The 18,290-nt window shown below is 37.6% G+C and overlaps 1 protein-coding gene across 1 annotated transcript in view; it reads right to left on the reverse strand.

Moving 5' to 3' along the window:
• Positions 1–641: 641 nt before the first annotated feature.
• PGGT1B (protein geranylgeranyltransferase type I, beta subunit) overlaps positions 642–18,290 on the reverse strand; it is a 34,323-nt gene continuing 16,674 nt past the window's right edge. Inside the window, exons 5-9 of the mRNA XM_004686640.2 lie at positions 16,971–17,103; positions 13,361–13,406; positions 10,745–10,929; positions 5,720–5,828; positions 642–1,875 (exon numbers count right to left, since the gene is read on the reverse strand). Of these exons, the coding sequence (XP_004686697.1) occupies positions 1,694–1,875; positions 5,720–5,828; positions 10,745–10,929; positions 13,361–13,406; positions 16,971–17,103 (655 nt within the window). The 3' untranslated portion in view covers positions 642–1,693. The remainder of the gene's footprint in view (positions 1,876–5,719; positions 5,829–10,744; positions 10,930–13,360; positions 13,407–16,970; positions 17,104–18,290) is intronic.

An 18,290-nucleotide genomic window follows, 5' to 3' on the forward strand; every position in this document is an offset into this window, starting at 1 on the left:
TTAGTGTGAAAACAGGGAGAGCTCAGTCTGTCAGGATTTAAACCGTCGTGAGTGGAACAATACATAGAAAGCATCTGTTAAGCTTACTTCTCTTCTACCATCAGAAGATTGATTTTACTTCCAACAACAAAAAAGGTTAACTTTGGTTATCGCAAGTTTAAAATTAAGCAAGTCAAAAAGTAAAATTAACTTAAGCAATGTCAATAATAAATGAGTAATTTCCCAAGTACCTACTTAGGATTTCTTTGGGAAGGAAGGACCACTGTTTATAGGGACTTTTTCCTCCAACTTAGGAAAAAAAATTAAATATTACAACACCTAATAGTGATACTAGTAATTTAGTTTTTATACTGACATTTACAGAATGAATGATTCAACATCTATTTACTTACACCCAGCTCCTTCAGTGAGGCGATATCCTTTTCTGCTTTAGTAGCAGACATAGTTTTCAATGTCACTGAGCAAAAGTGAAGATTTATTGAGAAATGGATTACTAACGAAGCATTATACTACCTCCTTTCCAATCATCTAGTCTACAGAACAAAGAAAAGTGAAAGTTCACCTTAACACCTAACTGGTCTATTTAGATGGCATACTTTTTCCCATTTATCTGACAATATAAAAATATAAAGGACCAGGTATGGAACTGCACCATTAAATTTACTTGAGTGGTTCTGTTTGGGTTGGTTTTTTTTTTTTTTTTCATTTAAATTTTTACTTACTTAATTTGAAAAAATTATAAAATTATCAGTTTGTAATGAGAGCAACTAACATATTGGGCGCAACAAACTAAATATAGTCCAAGTGACTAAAACTTACTCCGTTACGAAAGTACAAATATAATTTAAAATATCACATACTTCAGAAAAATGAACAGAAACACTAAATGTCTTTCCTTCTAGATGAGACTATTTTCTCCCCGATAGAAAAAAGAAAGCAATTATTTGGGATTCAAATCAAATATCAGTATTTACCCAGGCAATGTCTAAATAAAAGACCTGCGTAGCACAAAAATACCCCATTCACAATCACGTGCAGCTAAATGATTTTCCCTCAGTTACATAATAGTCTTCTTAAAACAATTTCCCTTTAAAAAATTACTGTTAGAGTTAAGCACACTGACTCGTGTGGTGATGTTAATTTCATTCATATAGACCACACAAATTTAATTGGCACACTTTACTTAAAATAAATCATTCCTCTTTAAAAAATTATGGGATCATCTATATTCAAAGGACAACCCCAGATACTTAATTCACTAAAGCAATTTTCTACCACCAGCAGTCAACTTTTAAATGATCACCACTAAGTGTTCACCCAACGATTATCAATGCTATGTGAACTGTAAACTTGTTTGAAGATGTGTCCATTTTATAATATGATACAATTTGTACTTAAGAGTTCTCTTAAAAAGGTAACCTCCATACATAGTTAATTTGCCTCGAAGAACTTCTTAGAAATTTAATATAAACATTTAAGAACCACAACAGAGTCCACTGTGGCTCCAACTTCAACAAAGATATCCTTGAAACCCAGCACAAAGATGACTGGCTCAAGACCATATCCCAAAGTGACATCAGTGTGAGATTCGATTGTAGACTCTACCTCTTAAAAAAGAGCACACCTGGTTACATGGCTTTTAACCTTGAGCTACAGTTATGCTACAAACCCCCCACGCCCCGCCTACAGTCAGTCATGAGGAAATGTGGACACTCTCTGAGCAGGATTCAGAGTCCTTCGTCTTCCAGCTCTGATGAAGATCTTGAAGGCGTTCCGAAGTTCGTGTGCTTACATTCAGGGCAGGATGAACTTTACAGATGCCACTCTCCTCCATTAGCGACAAGCCACAGATTCCAAAGTATGCATGCAAAGCATCTGAAAACGAGGCATTTTTATCACAATAAGCACTTGTTTTTGTACCATATATATATATATATATATACATATATCAGCCTATTGCTCCATTAAAAATAAACATATTTGCTTTCTTATCTCAAAATGCCAAATTTTAAAAAACAAATGAGTTCCAGCAGAAGCAGGGATACTCTTACTACCACTGTGATTAAAGAATCCCCAGTGGGCTTTACTGGGTTCCACCCCCACCCCGTTGGCTACTACAGAATAGAGAAAACAAGGGGATCTAGTTCTGTATCAAAAGTTTTTTTCATTGGGAAAAAAAAAAAAACACTTTTGAGTTTAATATGCAGCATTATCTTTCTCATCCTTAAGTTTTACCTGATAGTTTATAAATCATACAGTACCCCAATACTGTATTAAATGAAAGAATCTTGAGCAATATAAGCCACTTGGGAATGCTGGACCATATTTAATTCTGTCAATGATTCTAAAAATATCTGATCTGACAATAAAAACAAACTCACATTCTATCAGATTATGATAATGTATTTCATGCTGTAATTCACCTATACTGCCTTACCAGTTTCCTACTTTCCAGGACAGCCTACCCTCTTTCACTGAAGTAGCCACTGAAATCACATGGCTACTGGTGACCCCAAAGCCTCATTTGGATCTGTGAAGCTCTCAGAACTCTGCAGTTACGGGAACACTACAAAACAAGATTTTGTAGTAGTCAAGAATTTTTTCTGTTTTTGAACTGGACACCATTTATGGCTGCAGGAGCTATTAAAGCTCAAAACATCTCAAAAGTTCAAATTTTGCAAAAAGAACTAAAGAAACCATTTTACTAATATGAATATTATCTAGTATCAAGTTAGGAATGACAATGGTTGTGTTCACTTGAAGTTATTTCATAATGGACACCCATATTAATTTTCTTTTTCTTTCAGAAAATACAGGAAAGCCTATTCATAAAATTGGTATAGTATTGATCATTTTCATCTTATTTCCAAACTACAAAAAGTAAATTTGATTTCCCTGTAGAATTAAAATGATCCTATAGGTAATATAAGACTTCCCCCCCCCAAAGGATTTTGTAATGCCAGTGAACTAGAAATTGCTCCAAACCTCAAACAGTACTTTTTTAAAATGTCCTTTGTGTAGGTAGTGATGCAGTCAAGCATTTTAGATGAGATATTTTCTCTAAAATATAATTTCACTTTCTTTCATAAATTTCTTCTATGAATGTATATAGTCTTTGTGTCAAATCTGACGCTAGATTTATCAGAAGAAAAAAGTTAATTTTAAAGAATCTTGTTAAAAATGATTTTTTCTGGGCCCTCCCTGGTAGCACAGCGAAAGCACAGCACTAAGAAGCTTAAGCCACTTCCGCATGAGTTCGATCCCCGCCTGACCCGGAGGTGACCACATGGCGTGGCAGACCGCTCCTGACCCGCCCGCCGCTCCCCTCAGCAGTGTACTTCGTCAACCTGCCTGTTCTGCTCCCCACTCTGTCTCTGGTGAATCCTCTCACCCTTCGCATCTCTGGCCTGTACCCCAGCTCTATATGAATGAATAAATAAATCTTTAAAAAAAATGATTTTTTCTAAAAGCTCTGAGAACAGGTCTTTTGCTAGAACGTTGGTATAATTTGCTATTGCATGTACAAAGACTTTCTGTGCTCTGTAATGCACAGGGTCTGAAGACACTTGCATTACATTCACACATGTACACTAATGTTAAAGTTAGTAAGTGAATAAAAAACTTTCAAGAATTCGCTTTCAAAAAACTACTATAAATGCTCAAAGGTATTTACAAGTATGTTATATCAGAAATGCTTTCCAGAGAGTGGCATTATCCTATTTCTGTTCTTGTTAAACAGCAAGTTATTTGTTAAAATATTATCAGGCACTGACTGAAAACTATAATATCAAGACAAAAATAAGCTCATTTTTCCCGAGGTACTTTTCTAACAAATTTACAACTATGATTAGATACTGAAAAACTAAAAATATTGTTACTGCTTTAGAAAGGAAAAGCATTTAACATTTTTTCCCCTAAAGAAGGATTTTGCATGAAAACACAGGTAAATAAGGATGTTAGAAGCTACTCCTGATCACTTCAAAAAATATGCTAGCATGAGTCCCTTATTTATACTTTGATATACTGGAATATTTTATATATTCTAACCATTAACAGTTCTGAATTGAAGAGGTTCTAGGCTAACAATAAAACCAGGATTCTATCATAATGCTGTGAAAACAGTCATTCTGATATACAGTTTCATCTACTCATAGCTAGCTAGCACTTTGCTAACTTATCAAAAAGTGACAGCATTCTATGGTTTCACTTATAGCAGGAGTATAACGGACCAGGCGAAAAAATAAGAAGAAGAAGAATGAACAGTTATATACCAGAGACATTTTATGGGGGTGGAGTGGGGCATGGGATCAAAAACAGTGGGGGAAGGGAAGTGCGCTGCACTTCGGTGATGGCACATGGGCGATGTGGTGACAGGAAGCCTAACGGGATTACAACTGAGATGGAAAAATGCACAAAATGATGTAAAAATAAATTTATTATTTAAAAAAAAAAGCGGCAGCATTCTGAATTACTTTTAACAAACTCTCAGACTGATCTTTTAGAAAGATGGCGCAGATCCCTCTTGGTGGAGGTGCAGACGCAGGAGGAGGGCAGGAAGCCTGCAGAATGCTGCTGGGGTGGGAGTGACAACCCTGGGACGGCCTGACTCTGGGTGCCCGAGAAGGCCTTCGAATAATCTTAGCAGATTTAAGAGAAGAGCTTAGATTACAGGTCTCAACATTTGTTGCATCTGAGATCCCTCTGAGAATCTGAAAAAAGCTTTTGTCCCTGTTCATTTTCATTTAAGCACATGAACACACACACACTCCCGAAGTGTCCACACGAGGGGACGAGACTGAGGACAGGACGGCTAAGGATGGGACTGAGGTGGGCGCCTGGCCGAGTGTGGCCTGGCGGCTCCACAGGCTGGGGCCGGGGAGCACTGGCATCACAAGCTGGAGCAGCAGGCCAGGCCAGCGCCGGAGAGGGGGCCGGCACTGAGCAGGCACTTTTAGATTTACATACGCAGTGGGGAATGAGGTCTGTCCAGCAGGAGTCACACATTTTGCAGAATTGTCATTATTAATAAAGATTTTTTCATTTTCATTATTTTCAATTTGAAAATAATTTGAAAGTACTTACAAAATACAAGAATGCTTTGCTCTTCTCATCTATGTCATTCTTCCTGACTTTAGAGAACACATATGAAAATTATCTGAATCGACTGGGTTCCTGAGTTTCAGAGACGCATGGTGAAAAATCAGACCACAAAGTGGTCATTAAAAAAAATAAAAATAACAAAAACATGCCAAAATTCAGAGGATAAGTGTGTAGGCAGTGAGGGACACCTCCATTCAAGGTTTGAGATCCTTGGCTGAACCACCAAGAGTAGAACTGGCTCCCTTCTGGAGTAAGAGTGATTGATTCGATTTAAAGTGATAGCTAAATAAGCCTGAAAATTCTGGATGTGCCAGCTGGTTCTCTACTTTGGGCAGGGCCCGTTCAGTTTCCATCTCAAATGAAATAAAACATTACCAAGGGACACATTTGTAAAACCTGCAAACTGTATTGCTTTACCTCGATAACCATGCCCTTCCTTTATATTCCTAAACACCTTAAATCCACCCTAAGCTTCAACAATTAAACCATTATTTAATGTAAGCTGACAACTGTGACTAAATTTTCATCATATGCCCATTCTCACAAAGATGCCTGAAGATCTACGCAAGAAATAAACAAAAGGAAAGTTGTCTGGGTTTCATACATAAAAGGAAATTACCTGGGTGACTATCTGGCCACTTGGCAAATCCGCCTACGAGGCGATCTTGAGTTGATAAGATGTAATTTCTATTTTTCTCAAAGTTAGTGTACTGGAAAATTTTCAGGAGCTGAAATGACATGACAAATACTAATTTACTGACAAAGTGTTCATATTGACGTCTGACTTAATTTTCAGATAGTGCATCATTTAAATATGCTTTTTTCTACCTAATGATCTCAGAGCAAGCCTCCACGGGAATCATGTTATCAAATCTACTTTCCTTTTCCTGACAGCTCACCATTTCCTGCTCTGAACCATGCCCAACTAATGACCCCTCTGCACCATTTTTAGCAAGGTTCAAAACATAAATTCCCAATTTGTTCAACTGAATTAGTCATTTTAAAAACTGAAATTTCATCTACCCACATTTAAACTTTTAAGACAATTTTTTTTTAGCTACTAGTTACAAACCGGTAGTACCAAGAAATAAAAATATTTCAAAACAGAGCAATAAAAATTAATCAGATGTGAGATAGCTATATTTCAGAATAATGAAGTACTATAACTCTTTAGTTATGATGAGTAAAAGGAGACAGAATTTAGGCAAAAAACTATGTAGTTTTAATAGTTAGAATAAATATTTGTCTTCTCTCTCCCAATCACACTAAATAGAGAAACAAAAGATCTATATCACGCTGTGAAAAGAAAATGGAGGTGAGCAGCAGAGAAGAGAGTTCAGGACATTGCTGTAAAACACAAAGTTCAGTATGTTAATGAATAAAAGAGAGCCAAGGGAAGTATTAGTTATTAATGAAGAAGTGTTATTCTCACAAAGAAAACAAAACATCTAATTGTGGCATATATAAGAAACAAACATTCATACATGTGACTTAATGAATAGAATACAAGAGACTCTTTAGAATCCTGCTTCTAATAACATTTTCCACCAAGCAGCATGTGGGTACTTGTATAAAACAAACAATAATATTAACACTGTACTTGATTCAGGAATAAATAATATTTATGTGATCATAATAAATGTGGATTAGTAGTTTTCAAATTTTAGAATCAACCTATAGGCAAAGCATAATGTACTTATCACCAGACAAAATATCAATGTTACCTAAATTAACATTAATTAAAAACAAAAGTAAGCTGATGAATTAGAAGGTGGAAGAAGTTAAGATTCAGAACTAGAAAATACAGTAACAATTTGCTGGAAAAGGGAGAGGCTAAATATATATTTTTCACAGTTGGGAATCAAACAGAATGTCTAAAGATGGTAAGCTAGAAAATCTGCATACTATTTCAAGTTATGGTAACATCCTCAAGAATTAAAAAAAAATTTTAAAAATTAAAAAAAAAAAAATGATTGTCATTAGAAAGCTGCCAAAGACTACCAAAGTCATAAAAGAAATTTCAAGAGCCAACCGAAAGGGGCTCCAATTGGCTAAAGATGGGTTAACTTGAACACTAAAAAGAACACCAAGTCAATGGATTAAAACATATAAAATGTTTTAAAATCTGTGACTTCATTATGACATTCAAAGAAAACCCTAAAATCAAAATATTTTATTAGAAACTTTAGTAACATCATTTTGTAACATTTTGTAAAACCTGCAAACTATATTGCTTTATCTTGATTAACCATGCCCTTCCTTTATATCCCTAAACACCTTAAATCCACCCAAAGCTTCGACAATTAAAAACATTATTTAATATAAGCTGACAACTGTGGCAAAATTTTCTATCATATGCCCATTCTCACAAAGATGCTTGAAGATCTACTCAAGAAATAAACAAAAGGAAGGTTGTTTGTGACATAATGGATCTAAGCAATATTACTTCCAAAGCTAAAGACTAAAATCATTCTCTAAAGAGTTGATGAGGTTTGTTTATTAGCAAAAAGCAATCCAAAGGGATATTAAGAAAGCAACTCCATTTACAATAGCATCTATAAAAATTAAAAATACTTATGAGAGGGCTTCTCTGGTAGTGCAAGGGGTTAAAGTGCAGCACTATGAAGCTATCTGCAGCCACTGCAGCATAAGTTCAATACCTGGCCAGGGAGGCGAGTCACATGGCTCAGCAGACCTCTCCTATCTTGCCCCCTGCTCCCCTGAGCAGTGTATTTTAGGTGATCTGCCTGTTCTACTCCCCACTCTGTCGCTGGTGAATCCTCTCACCTCCCACACCTCTAGCCTGTACCCCAGTTTTTGTATGTATAAATACATAAATCTTTTTAAAATATATTTAGGAATATACAACGAAGTAAACAACTTAGATGCTGAAAACTTTAAGACACTGCAAAAAGAAATCAGAAGTCTAAACAAATGGAGAAAATTCTTAGCTAATTGGTAAGACTTCAATTGTTAAGATATCAGTACCACCCAAAGCAATTTACAGATTCAACATAATCTCTATCAGATTTTCAAGTCTTTCATAGGAAATGGAAAAATCAATCCTCAGGTTCATATGAAACTGTAAAGTTATCTACACAGCCATAATAATCTTGAAAAAGAATATAGTTGGATGACTCATATTCTTTATTTTTAAACTTACTGCAAAGCAATAGTAATTAAAACAGTATGGCACTGGCATAATAATGAGACACAAATGTCTAGAAAGAAATCCTCACATATACAGTCAGTTGATTTCTGACAAGTATGCCAAGACCATTTAATAGGGAAAGGTCATTTTCTTCAACAAATAGTGCCAGGAGAGTTGGACTTTATAACACATACAGAAATTAACTCAAAATGGACTAAACTCCTACACACAAGGAACTAAAATGTCACAAATGTTAGAAGAAAAATTAGAGAAAATCTGCACAAACTGAATTTGGCAATAATTTCACAGATGTAACTACCAAAAGCACAGGTAACAAGAAAAACTGAATTGGTCAAAATTAAAAACATCAAAGGACAGTAAAGATCAGCTGAAATAGGAGAAAATACCCACAAGTCATGTAGCTTGATTAGAGACACTTATCCAGAACACATAATAGAACTTCTCCAGATCAAGAACATAAAGAAAACCACCAACCAAGTGAAAAATGGGCAGAGGATTTGAACAGACATTTCTGCAAAGGAGGTAAACAGAAGGTTAAAACACAACAAAGAAGCTCACTATCACAAATGATGAGGAAAAACAGAGGAAAACAATAATGAGCTATCAATTAACACCTATCAGAGTGGTTATTATAAAAATATAAGAAAAACAAGTACACGTGAGGATGTACAGAAGTTAAAAACCTCTTATATTGCTGGCTGCAATGTAAAATGGTGCAGCCGCTGTGGAAAACAGCCTGGTGGTTCCTTAAAAAATTAAATATAGAAGTACAGTATCATCAAGCAATTTCATTCTTGGTAATCATCCAAAAGAAATAAAAGTAGGGCCTCAGGCAAGATCTGTACACCATGCTCAGAACTACCACATTCACAATAGCCAAATGGTGGAAACAGCCCAAGCGTTTAACAATAGATAAAAGGAGAAACAAAATGGAGTGAGTGAGGTGTGTGTGTGTGTGTGTGTACACAAAAGTGTGTTAGTCACAAAAATGAATGAAATTACGATATATGCTATAACATAACCCTGAGATGGTCATGCTAAGAGAACTAAGTCAGATATACACTGCGTGATTCCACTATGTGATGTACCTAGAATACACAAATTCAGAGACTGAAAATACAGTAGAGGTTTCCAGGGGTTGGAGCGAAGGGGGGAGTGAGGAGTCACTGTTTGATGAGTACAGAGTTTGCCCTGAAGGTGAAGAGAAGGCTTTGTGTATACCTGGTAGTACTGGTGGCAATAAAACACTGTGAATGTAACTGATTCCATCAAATTGCACAGGTACAAGTTAAACAGATATTACACTCTGTGTATTCCACCACCATTAAAAAGAAACGAACTGATAGAAAAATCAGGTTTGATAACTCAGGAGCCTTTCATCAAAGAGACAACCACAGAGAATATGCTGCTCCAGGAGCACACAACATCACTGACTCAATGTTTAACCAAAGTTAAGAAATTTTGGCTGATACTTTTATACATTTTTTAAAAAGATGTGCTTATTTGTGCATATAAGAGCTAAGGTATAGGCCAGAAGTGCATGGTGGTAGGGGTGGTGAGAGGATTCACCAGAGACAGAGTAGGGAGCAGCAGGCAGGTCAGGAGAGGTCTGCTGGGCCGTGTGGGTCACCTCCCTGGCCACGGATCAAACTCAGGCTGCAGTGGCTGCGGACAGCTTCATAGTGCTGTACTTTAATCCACTGTGCTATCAGGGAGGGCCCATGGCTGATTTTTTAGAAGTTATAATGATGCTATACTTTTTTTGTTTATTTTGTCTAGCAATTATACTGAAGAATCTTCAGATAGAAAAAAATTATAAAGGTGCTCCTGAGAAATAGCCCTAAAAGTGAGGAGAAGGAGGCTATTACCTTCATTTTAAGTCATTCTGTTTTCTGAATTTACATCCACCATATTGTTTAAGAGAAGATATTACATGGAAGACAAACATGGACTTTTGTTAGGTTCCAGAAAACCAGGAACGAGGTGACAACACTTGAGGGTACTTAGTGACTGGCTATGGAATTTGATAGTGGAGATGGGGAAAACACAGGAGCCAATCAGTAAGTTTCAGAAGCTTTAGAAAAATAAAAAATAGCCTTAAAAAAGTTTTGAAGGGATGACTCACTGTTTATCTTCTGAGATTAACATCTCCCCTAAAACCTTTATTGGTATCATGTTCAGACAGATCCTTGCCCTAGGTGGATCACTGTCAGTTTCAGGTAACAAGACTTTACCCCTTATACCTACTTCTTCACCTAGGTTCTGGGTCACCTGAGTTTTAGAAGAATGGCTATTTTCAAATCGTATAGCAGATAACTTAAAAATCATAGACACTAGTTTTGCCAGATGAACATGAAAAACTAAGCCCTCTAAGGCTAGCAATTTCTAATGAGTGTCACAAAGACCAAATTCTTCAAGCAGCTTATACTGACGTGTAGGTACAGGGTTGCTCGTTTTCATGAGTTCTCTTACCTTGAGAGTTGCTCCCACCCAAAAAGAGTAACAGGTGTCCACAGGCTTATTAGGTCTCCCGTGGTAGCCATTCTGTTGCCTCATTATACACCACCTCTTGATCCTGTTCAATTCTTTTTCTGAAAAGACTTCTTCCAGTTTGCCCATCAGACAAAGTGAAGCAATGCCACAAAAAGTTGATCCGCCTGTGAATGAAAACCACACCATGATTTAAGCTTCCAATCAGATACCTAGGAAAACAGCATAAAGCATTTGGAGGAGAAAAAGTTAAACTGTTCTAGAAAATAATAAAAGAAATTTAAATTAAAAGGCAACTATAATTATAAAATAACCACTACACTCTCAAGAAGAATTTGAAATAACTTAAAGCTATAACAAACATCTCAGTGACAAAGGAAAGTGACATGCAGGAAGACTAAGGAACTTCAAAATATATCATTATGAGACAACAGAAAACTGAAACCTAGGATGTTCCTTGCGCAGAACGTCACCATCTGAGTATAATTTTTTTTATTACAAAGTTTATTTTTACATCATTTTGCACATTTTCATCTGAGTATAATTTTAATTCCCTTAAAAAAATAGACTAGCATGTTGTTTATTAACTGAGGTTTCATTTGCCTGAAGCCAACAGACTAATTTTTGCATATAACATAAACAAGCCAGAGCTGATATGCTCATAAGGTAATCGGCTTAAGAAGATGAAGGGAAAAAAGGTTGAGTGAGGGGACAGAACACGTGTGCAGGGAACAAGGGGAGACGCTGAGGACGAAAGAGAAGAAAAGTATCTGAAATGCCCAGTGAGTAGGACACTCAGAGTAATAAGACTGAATAACGCTCCCCACCTAAGCCCACCCAACTCCACCCAACGCACATCCTTTTTTTTTTTTTTAAAGTTGTAGTTAGTGCTCAGGAAGATCAACCATTTTAAAGATTTATTTATTTACGCATACAGAACTGGGGTACAAGCCAGAGGTGCAGGGGCGGCAAGAGGATTCACCAGAGACAGAGTGGGGAGCAGAACAGGCAGATTAACGAAGCACACTGCTGAGGGGAGTAGCGGGCGGGGTCAGGAGAGGTCTGCCATGGCATGTGGGTCACCTCCAGGGCAGGGACTGAACTGGCACTGCAGAGATTGAGGCCAGCTTGCAGTACTGTGTCCTAACCCGTTGCACCACCAGGGAGGGCCCCTCATATGTTCCTTCTATCCTTGGAACATATCCAGGGATAGAAGGAACATATGAGGTTACCTGACATAGCAGGTAACCTTTGTAAATGTAACCTTTGTAAATGTGGATCTTGAAGTTATGATCTGGAGGTGAGATGGACAGAATGTCCTAGATTACCTGGGGGACCCTGACTGCAGCCACAAGTGGGGAACAGAGGGATACAAACTACAGAGAGCAAGCAATGCGACCGCTGGAATGAAGAAAAGCAAGGCAAGGAATGTTACTGCCACCAGACACCAGAAGTGGAAAAGAAACATATTTTCTTCTGGAGCCCACAGAAAAAAACCAGCACAGCTCACACCTTGTTCTCAGCTCATAACATACACTTCAGACTTATGGTCTGTGAGAACTGTCAGAACGCTATTTGTGCTATTTTACACTCCTAGATCTGCAACCAAATATTACAGAAGCATTGACAAATGAACACAAAAGCAACTACTTTTCTCAAGAAATATACTCAATATTTTGCCACAAAGGAAAAGAAATACTCCCCACTAATGCTCATGGTTGTCAGCTTCAAACCAAGCAGAACTTTGGGAGTGAGAGGGTATAGATTGATAGGATGATTCTAAGATTTATAAGAAAATTAAAAACAAAAACAAAAAAGGAAAACCATCCAATTCATGAATATTAAAACAGAAACTCACTGATAACTTGTAAGTACTCATTTCTTTATTTACTGATATCTTGTAAGATACATTTTGTAGATGAAGAAAATGAAGTCCAGAAAACTGAATTACTTAGAGACATATAAGCAATAAGATTGACAATTAAATCAGAAATCATGGTATCACACACCTCACTAAACCTTCTACATGGAAACATTCAATGAGGAAGAGGTCGAGTTGCTGCCAAACTGACAGACTAAGTGTTCTCATGACCCTCCTGGGCCTACTGAAAGGGGAGCAGAATGTGGCAGGAAAGACAGCATTAACGTATGTACACAGAACACCCCAGACAGTATTAAGGTATGTACACAGAATACCCCATATGCAACCAAATGTTTTATGACAATGACTACAGACAATGAAAGATGGTAAATAAAAAACATTCACTTCTCTACAAATCCAGTGATTCATATTTGGGATTCTGCATCTATTTGGTCTTGCCTTTATATCAATGAAGGAAAGTAGTTTTCTAACTGCACCTTATGAAATCATCCAAAGATATTTTCATGCAGGTGACACTTGAATAGATTACAAGAAGACACTGCATGAACTTCTGCTCCAAACAATCACTGATGGCAATAAAAAAAGACTCAGAGGCACAGCAGTGTCAGAAAGAGGAGGAGGAAAGGAGATAACCAGGCTGTGGGCAAACCTCTGAGGTCCTCGGATTGAAGAAAAAACAGAGGAAACTGGGTGTTCGCTTATTTTGGATGTCTTACCGTGAGATTCAAGTCCGGCTCCCTGTGCCAGCCCATTGTCATAGGACTGAAAAAGAAGAACACGTTCATTTTAACAGGGCGATAATGATCATAAATTGTATGTACGCTAACTCTGGTCTCTTGATCTAACATTATTGCCTGTTTTTATTGATCAAAATATGCACTCTTTCCCACAAAGAAATAGAGCTGGAAATTTTCAGGGCCCTCGTTTTGCCTCACTCCCAGGCAAAGTGCTCTCTGTCTGCATACTGCGCATACTCTGAGGGAAGCCAGCTCAAAGATGGCACCTTGCTGCTCATCTTCCGGGTAAGAAGTCGCAGGCTTTACTCCACCCCCACTTTCAAAAGTCTGTGGGTTTAAGAAAAATGTATGGATTTGACACATGTAAAACATGGTACATGTTGAACAATTCAGCTTTTAAGTAGCTGTGGGTAGCCGAGGATAATGGTGGCTGATTCCATTTGAATCTCTCTACCAGATCTCTTGCACAAAATCAAAAAAGTCAAAACAACAAAATTATGGAGAAGTGGTGATGCCTTGGCAAAGCTCAAACTTCAAATTACCTGTCCACAGAAAAAGAAACAAAAAGCTCAGCAAGCCGTCTCTCATATCCTGACAATACTGTGGCAGAGAACAGGCAAACTAAAAAACTGTCAGGAGAGAGGAGAGGAAGAAATGGCAGCTCTGAGATTTCTCTCAAACACTGCCTGAAAAAAAAGAAGGAAGTTGACCATAAAGTGGGGAAGTACAGGCAGTTCCAAAATGCATGAATTTCAGGTTCACAGCTTAGTCAAGTAAGGCGGTATATACTGTAGATACTGTACAGTACAGTATATAAACTGAGCCATTACATAAAGTATATTACAAACTTCCTGCCCGATCTTCAGTGCACAACCTGCTCCCTGAACAACAGATGTGTACTGTGACCTGGGACTGGTCCTGTCCCCTTCTCTAAAGTCTGTTAGTAACTGATCACTGCACATGTCATTCAGTTCCTATACAGACAGCAAAGTGTGTGGATATGTTCTTGTCTCTTGGTGGGTGATAAACCACGTGATTTTACAGAGGCAAACCAATGGATGGGACTGATCACCAAGGATTAAAAGTGCAGCAGAGAAAGGAAAAACAGTTAACAGTGGAGGGGAAAGTAAGATCAAACCGAAAGAGAGAGGAAAACAGTGATGCTGTTGGAGGCGTGGTGCTGTTGGAGGCGTGGCCAGAAGTCAAAAAAACTAAGATATTTTCCTTCCTAGTGTGGAACAGAGGTTGTGATAAAAAGGATTAAGATGTTCTAGAAGGATACTGGCAGAAAACTTGTCATAAAAGGAATTCTTAAAGATAACCACAACAATGAAAATCCGAAGACCTAGAATGAACTAGCGTCATTTACCGGGACAGAAAAGAGGCTTGTTCCAAATCATAAGCTGCCCAATGGGAAGACAAACACCACTCAAAGGGCACATGGTTTTACTGCAGACAGGAACAAAGGAAGGGAGAAGGGCCTTGTGAAGATCGTTGAATGAAGGAAAACGCAAAGGAACAGAATCTGGACATCTGGAAAAAAAGAGAGCTGTCCTATGAGGAAACACACCCTTTCCCCAACACTGAAGCCCCCACTCTGAAGAAAATCATATTTCATTGCATTGAAAAAAAGTGTACTCTTAAATGGGAATTCTTGTAAGGAAAAAAAGTACAAAAAGATTACCAGAGAAATCTATACAAAGTAAGTGAGATGAAAACAAAGCAGATGAATGAAATGTCTCTTTATGTGAAAGCTGGTCCCACTCCATAAAAGCAGCCGTGAAGAAGAAAACTGTAATACAGTACTCCAATTAAAGTACTTATCTTTAACAGGCATCTGGTAATATGAAAGGGCCTAAAAATTGAAAATAGGAAAAAATAAAGCAGTAGGAAGAAATAAAGAAATCATCAGACAACTTCAGTAATGAAAGGGGAAAAAAGAAGAACTGAGAAACCAAGAGTAAATTACAGGGGGAAAAAAGGGTAAATTACAGGATGCCTAAGAAATAATTGCCTCAAATGAAAAGTAACAGCTAACATCTGACCTGTGGATAGGTTTTGCCTAGTTCTAGACTTAGGGAAATAGTTAACTATCACACTTACAGGAAAGAAAGACAAATTAAAAATACACCAAGTCATCACTTTCTCATACTCGATGATAAAAATAAAGTAAAATGGTAATGCATTCCATTAGCAAGGTTATACAGAAACAGACATTCTCAAATCCTCGTAAGAAAGTCTACTGGATCATTCTTTATTGGAGAGAAAGTAGGCAACAGCTAATGTAAGTATATGTGCATTTACTTTCTGACCAAGCAATTCCACGACATGAAATTTATTCTGGAGAGATAGTTCCAGCAATACATAAGTCCATTACTAACTTCAGTATTATTACTGCTGAAAAATATACTCCATATACAGAGGAGTTGAAAAAACTAAGGCACGTGCACACATGCAGTGGATGAAACTAACCTAAGAAAGAGGAAAATCTCTGGGATCTGGCACGGTTTCCAGCTACACTGTTAGGCAAGAAAGGCTAATGCAACCAACACATTTCGCGTGCGGCCCTCTGAGTAAGTAAAATAAAAATAGATGTATCTGCTCATCCGAGACAAATAAAGGATGAACAACCCAAAACCTCGAGAATGTCCACTCACAGGGTGCTGGGCAACAAGCTGTTAACTGTGGCTGTGAGGCAGCGGGGAGGAGAGAGACACAGCAAGTGGGGAGCTAAGCCTCTCCTGCATCTGCACCTTCTCAGGTGGCTCTGACTTCCGGAGCCAAGTGGGTTTACTAAGTAAATAAATTATTTACTAATAAATAAAATCAACAAGGTTGTAGGAAAGCCTAAAGTTGAATGCAATAAACTTAATTATTTTTCAAAAAATTATTACAAAAGTAGTATTTATATAAAAATAAAAGCAATAATCCTTGGGCTAAGAGCAAAAAGAACCAATGTGTTCTGGACTATGGGAGCCAGGTCTGTCACCTTGTGAAAAACAATTCCATTCATTGAAAAAGACACAGTCTCTTTTTTAAATAACGATGAGTAGAAGTTGAATTAACATGCTGAAATATACTAGTCTGTAAAACTAAAACCTTGATATTATCCTTAAAAAAAAAAAAAAGAAAATCCTTAAAGTAAACCTCAATTTAAAAAAATATACAAGTATTAAAAAAACAAAGGTGAAAACTCAGTATAGATTATCACATTCAGGTCATGCTGGTCAAAGTGAGGGACTCATAGCTCACAGCCCAAGAAGAGGAGTCTCGAGGATGCAGTCATTTCTCCTTACATTGGTGGCCATGACTTCTCAACTTTGACCTTTGAGGTTTTTTCTTTTTTCTTTGCTTCTGATAAGTGCGTTGTTTCATAGATATAATTAGATAACACTTAATGCTAATGGCTGACTAATCCATCTGCCCTTTACGGTTACTTCCACAGGGTTGGTCCGCACTGGTACACAGAAAGCAACCTTGATGTCCAATTTCCAAACTCGGGGTGGAAGAATGAGGGTACATGACACGGCAGGTCCCATACACCAGCACTAATGAAGCGACAAGAGAGTCAACTGACAACAGAACTCACCATGCTTCTTCTGATATAGGTGATGGCTTTTGTCATATCCATGCCAGACCAGTTGTTGAGCATGTAGCAGATACAGGAAGCACAGTAGACAAACCGCATGTCATTTTCACTGCCTTCAGGTACTGCACAAAAACTGAGAATAAAAATATTAATCTGGGACTGTAACTTTTTGTGCAGGAGGGTTAGAAAAATCCAACTTCATGTCTTCGCTCAGAGAAATCTATCACTAAGAATTTAAGAATTTAAATATGAACTTAAAAATCATTGATGAGGTCCTCCCTGGTGGTGCAGCGGGTTAGAGCACAGCACTGAGAATCTAAAGCCGCTTCTGCAGGAGTTCGATTCCCGCCTGCCCCGGAGGAGACCACATGGTGAGGCAGACCTCTCCTGACCTGCCCGCTGCTCCCCTCAGCAGTGTACTTCCTCGATCTGCCTGTTCTGTTCCCCACTCTGTCTCTGGTGAAGCCTCTCGCCGCCCCTAAGCTTCTGGCCTGTACCCCAGTTCTGTATGTACAAATAAATAAATCTTTAAAAAAAAAAAAATCATTGATGACTTTAACAGAACAGAATTATAGCAACTCAACAATGTAAAAGTAACTAATTCGTTCTACTCTGACACTGGGTAGCTCCACATACCCACAGCTACTTCTCCCAGATGCCCCAACCAGAGTAGGTGTCTTTGCTTTAGGCTGTGACATTCTGACTTGGGGATCAATGGCAGAAAAGGCGCAGATAAAAATCACACTAAGCAGTAAGAAATTCACAAGCCCTTTAAGGTTTGATATGTATATATTGGTAACTGTTAATCTAATACATTGTCTTAATTTACCTTTCACTATGTAGCTTCAGAGGAACTACAATCTGTACCTTTTATCTATGTGTTTATTTACAAACAAGGAAAAGGTAGCAGCCATCAGAGACTGATGAAATACTAAGATGTTAGTTTCCCATGTAACAGTCGCAGTAAACATCTCCTTAATGTCTATTTAGCCTCTGTCACCACTAATTTTCCCCTGTCAAAAGCAGTGTTTTAAAACACTGACAGGACACAGCTATAGGAGATGAAGCACAAAGATATAGTAGCAGAGCAGCTTCATTTGCACTGTTTTCTACTGCTTTACCACTTTTCGGATTAAACATTATTTTTACCTTAACAGTCTAGAATACTTTTCTTTGGTCACAATACAGAGTCTACCAAGTACTATTAACAAAATACTTCCTTTCTTAGTCTTTTTTAATTTTAATTATTTTTTCATTGAAAAACTGAGGTGTAGGCAGATGTGTTGTTTACTAATAAATAAAATCAACAAGGTTGTAGGA

Source organism: Condylura cristata, unplaced genomic scaffold (genome assembly GCF_000260355.1).
Source record: "Condylura cristata isolate star-nosed mole 26May11 unplaced genomic scaffold, ConCri1.0 scaffold00021, whole genome shotgun sequence".
NCBI classification, from domain to species: domain Eukaryota; kingdom Metazoa; phylum Chordata; class Mammalia; order Eulipotyphla; family Talpidae; genus Condylura; species Condylura cristata.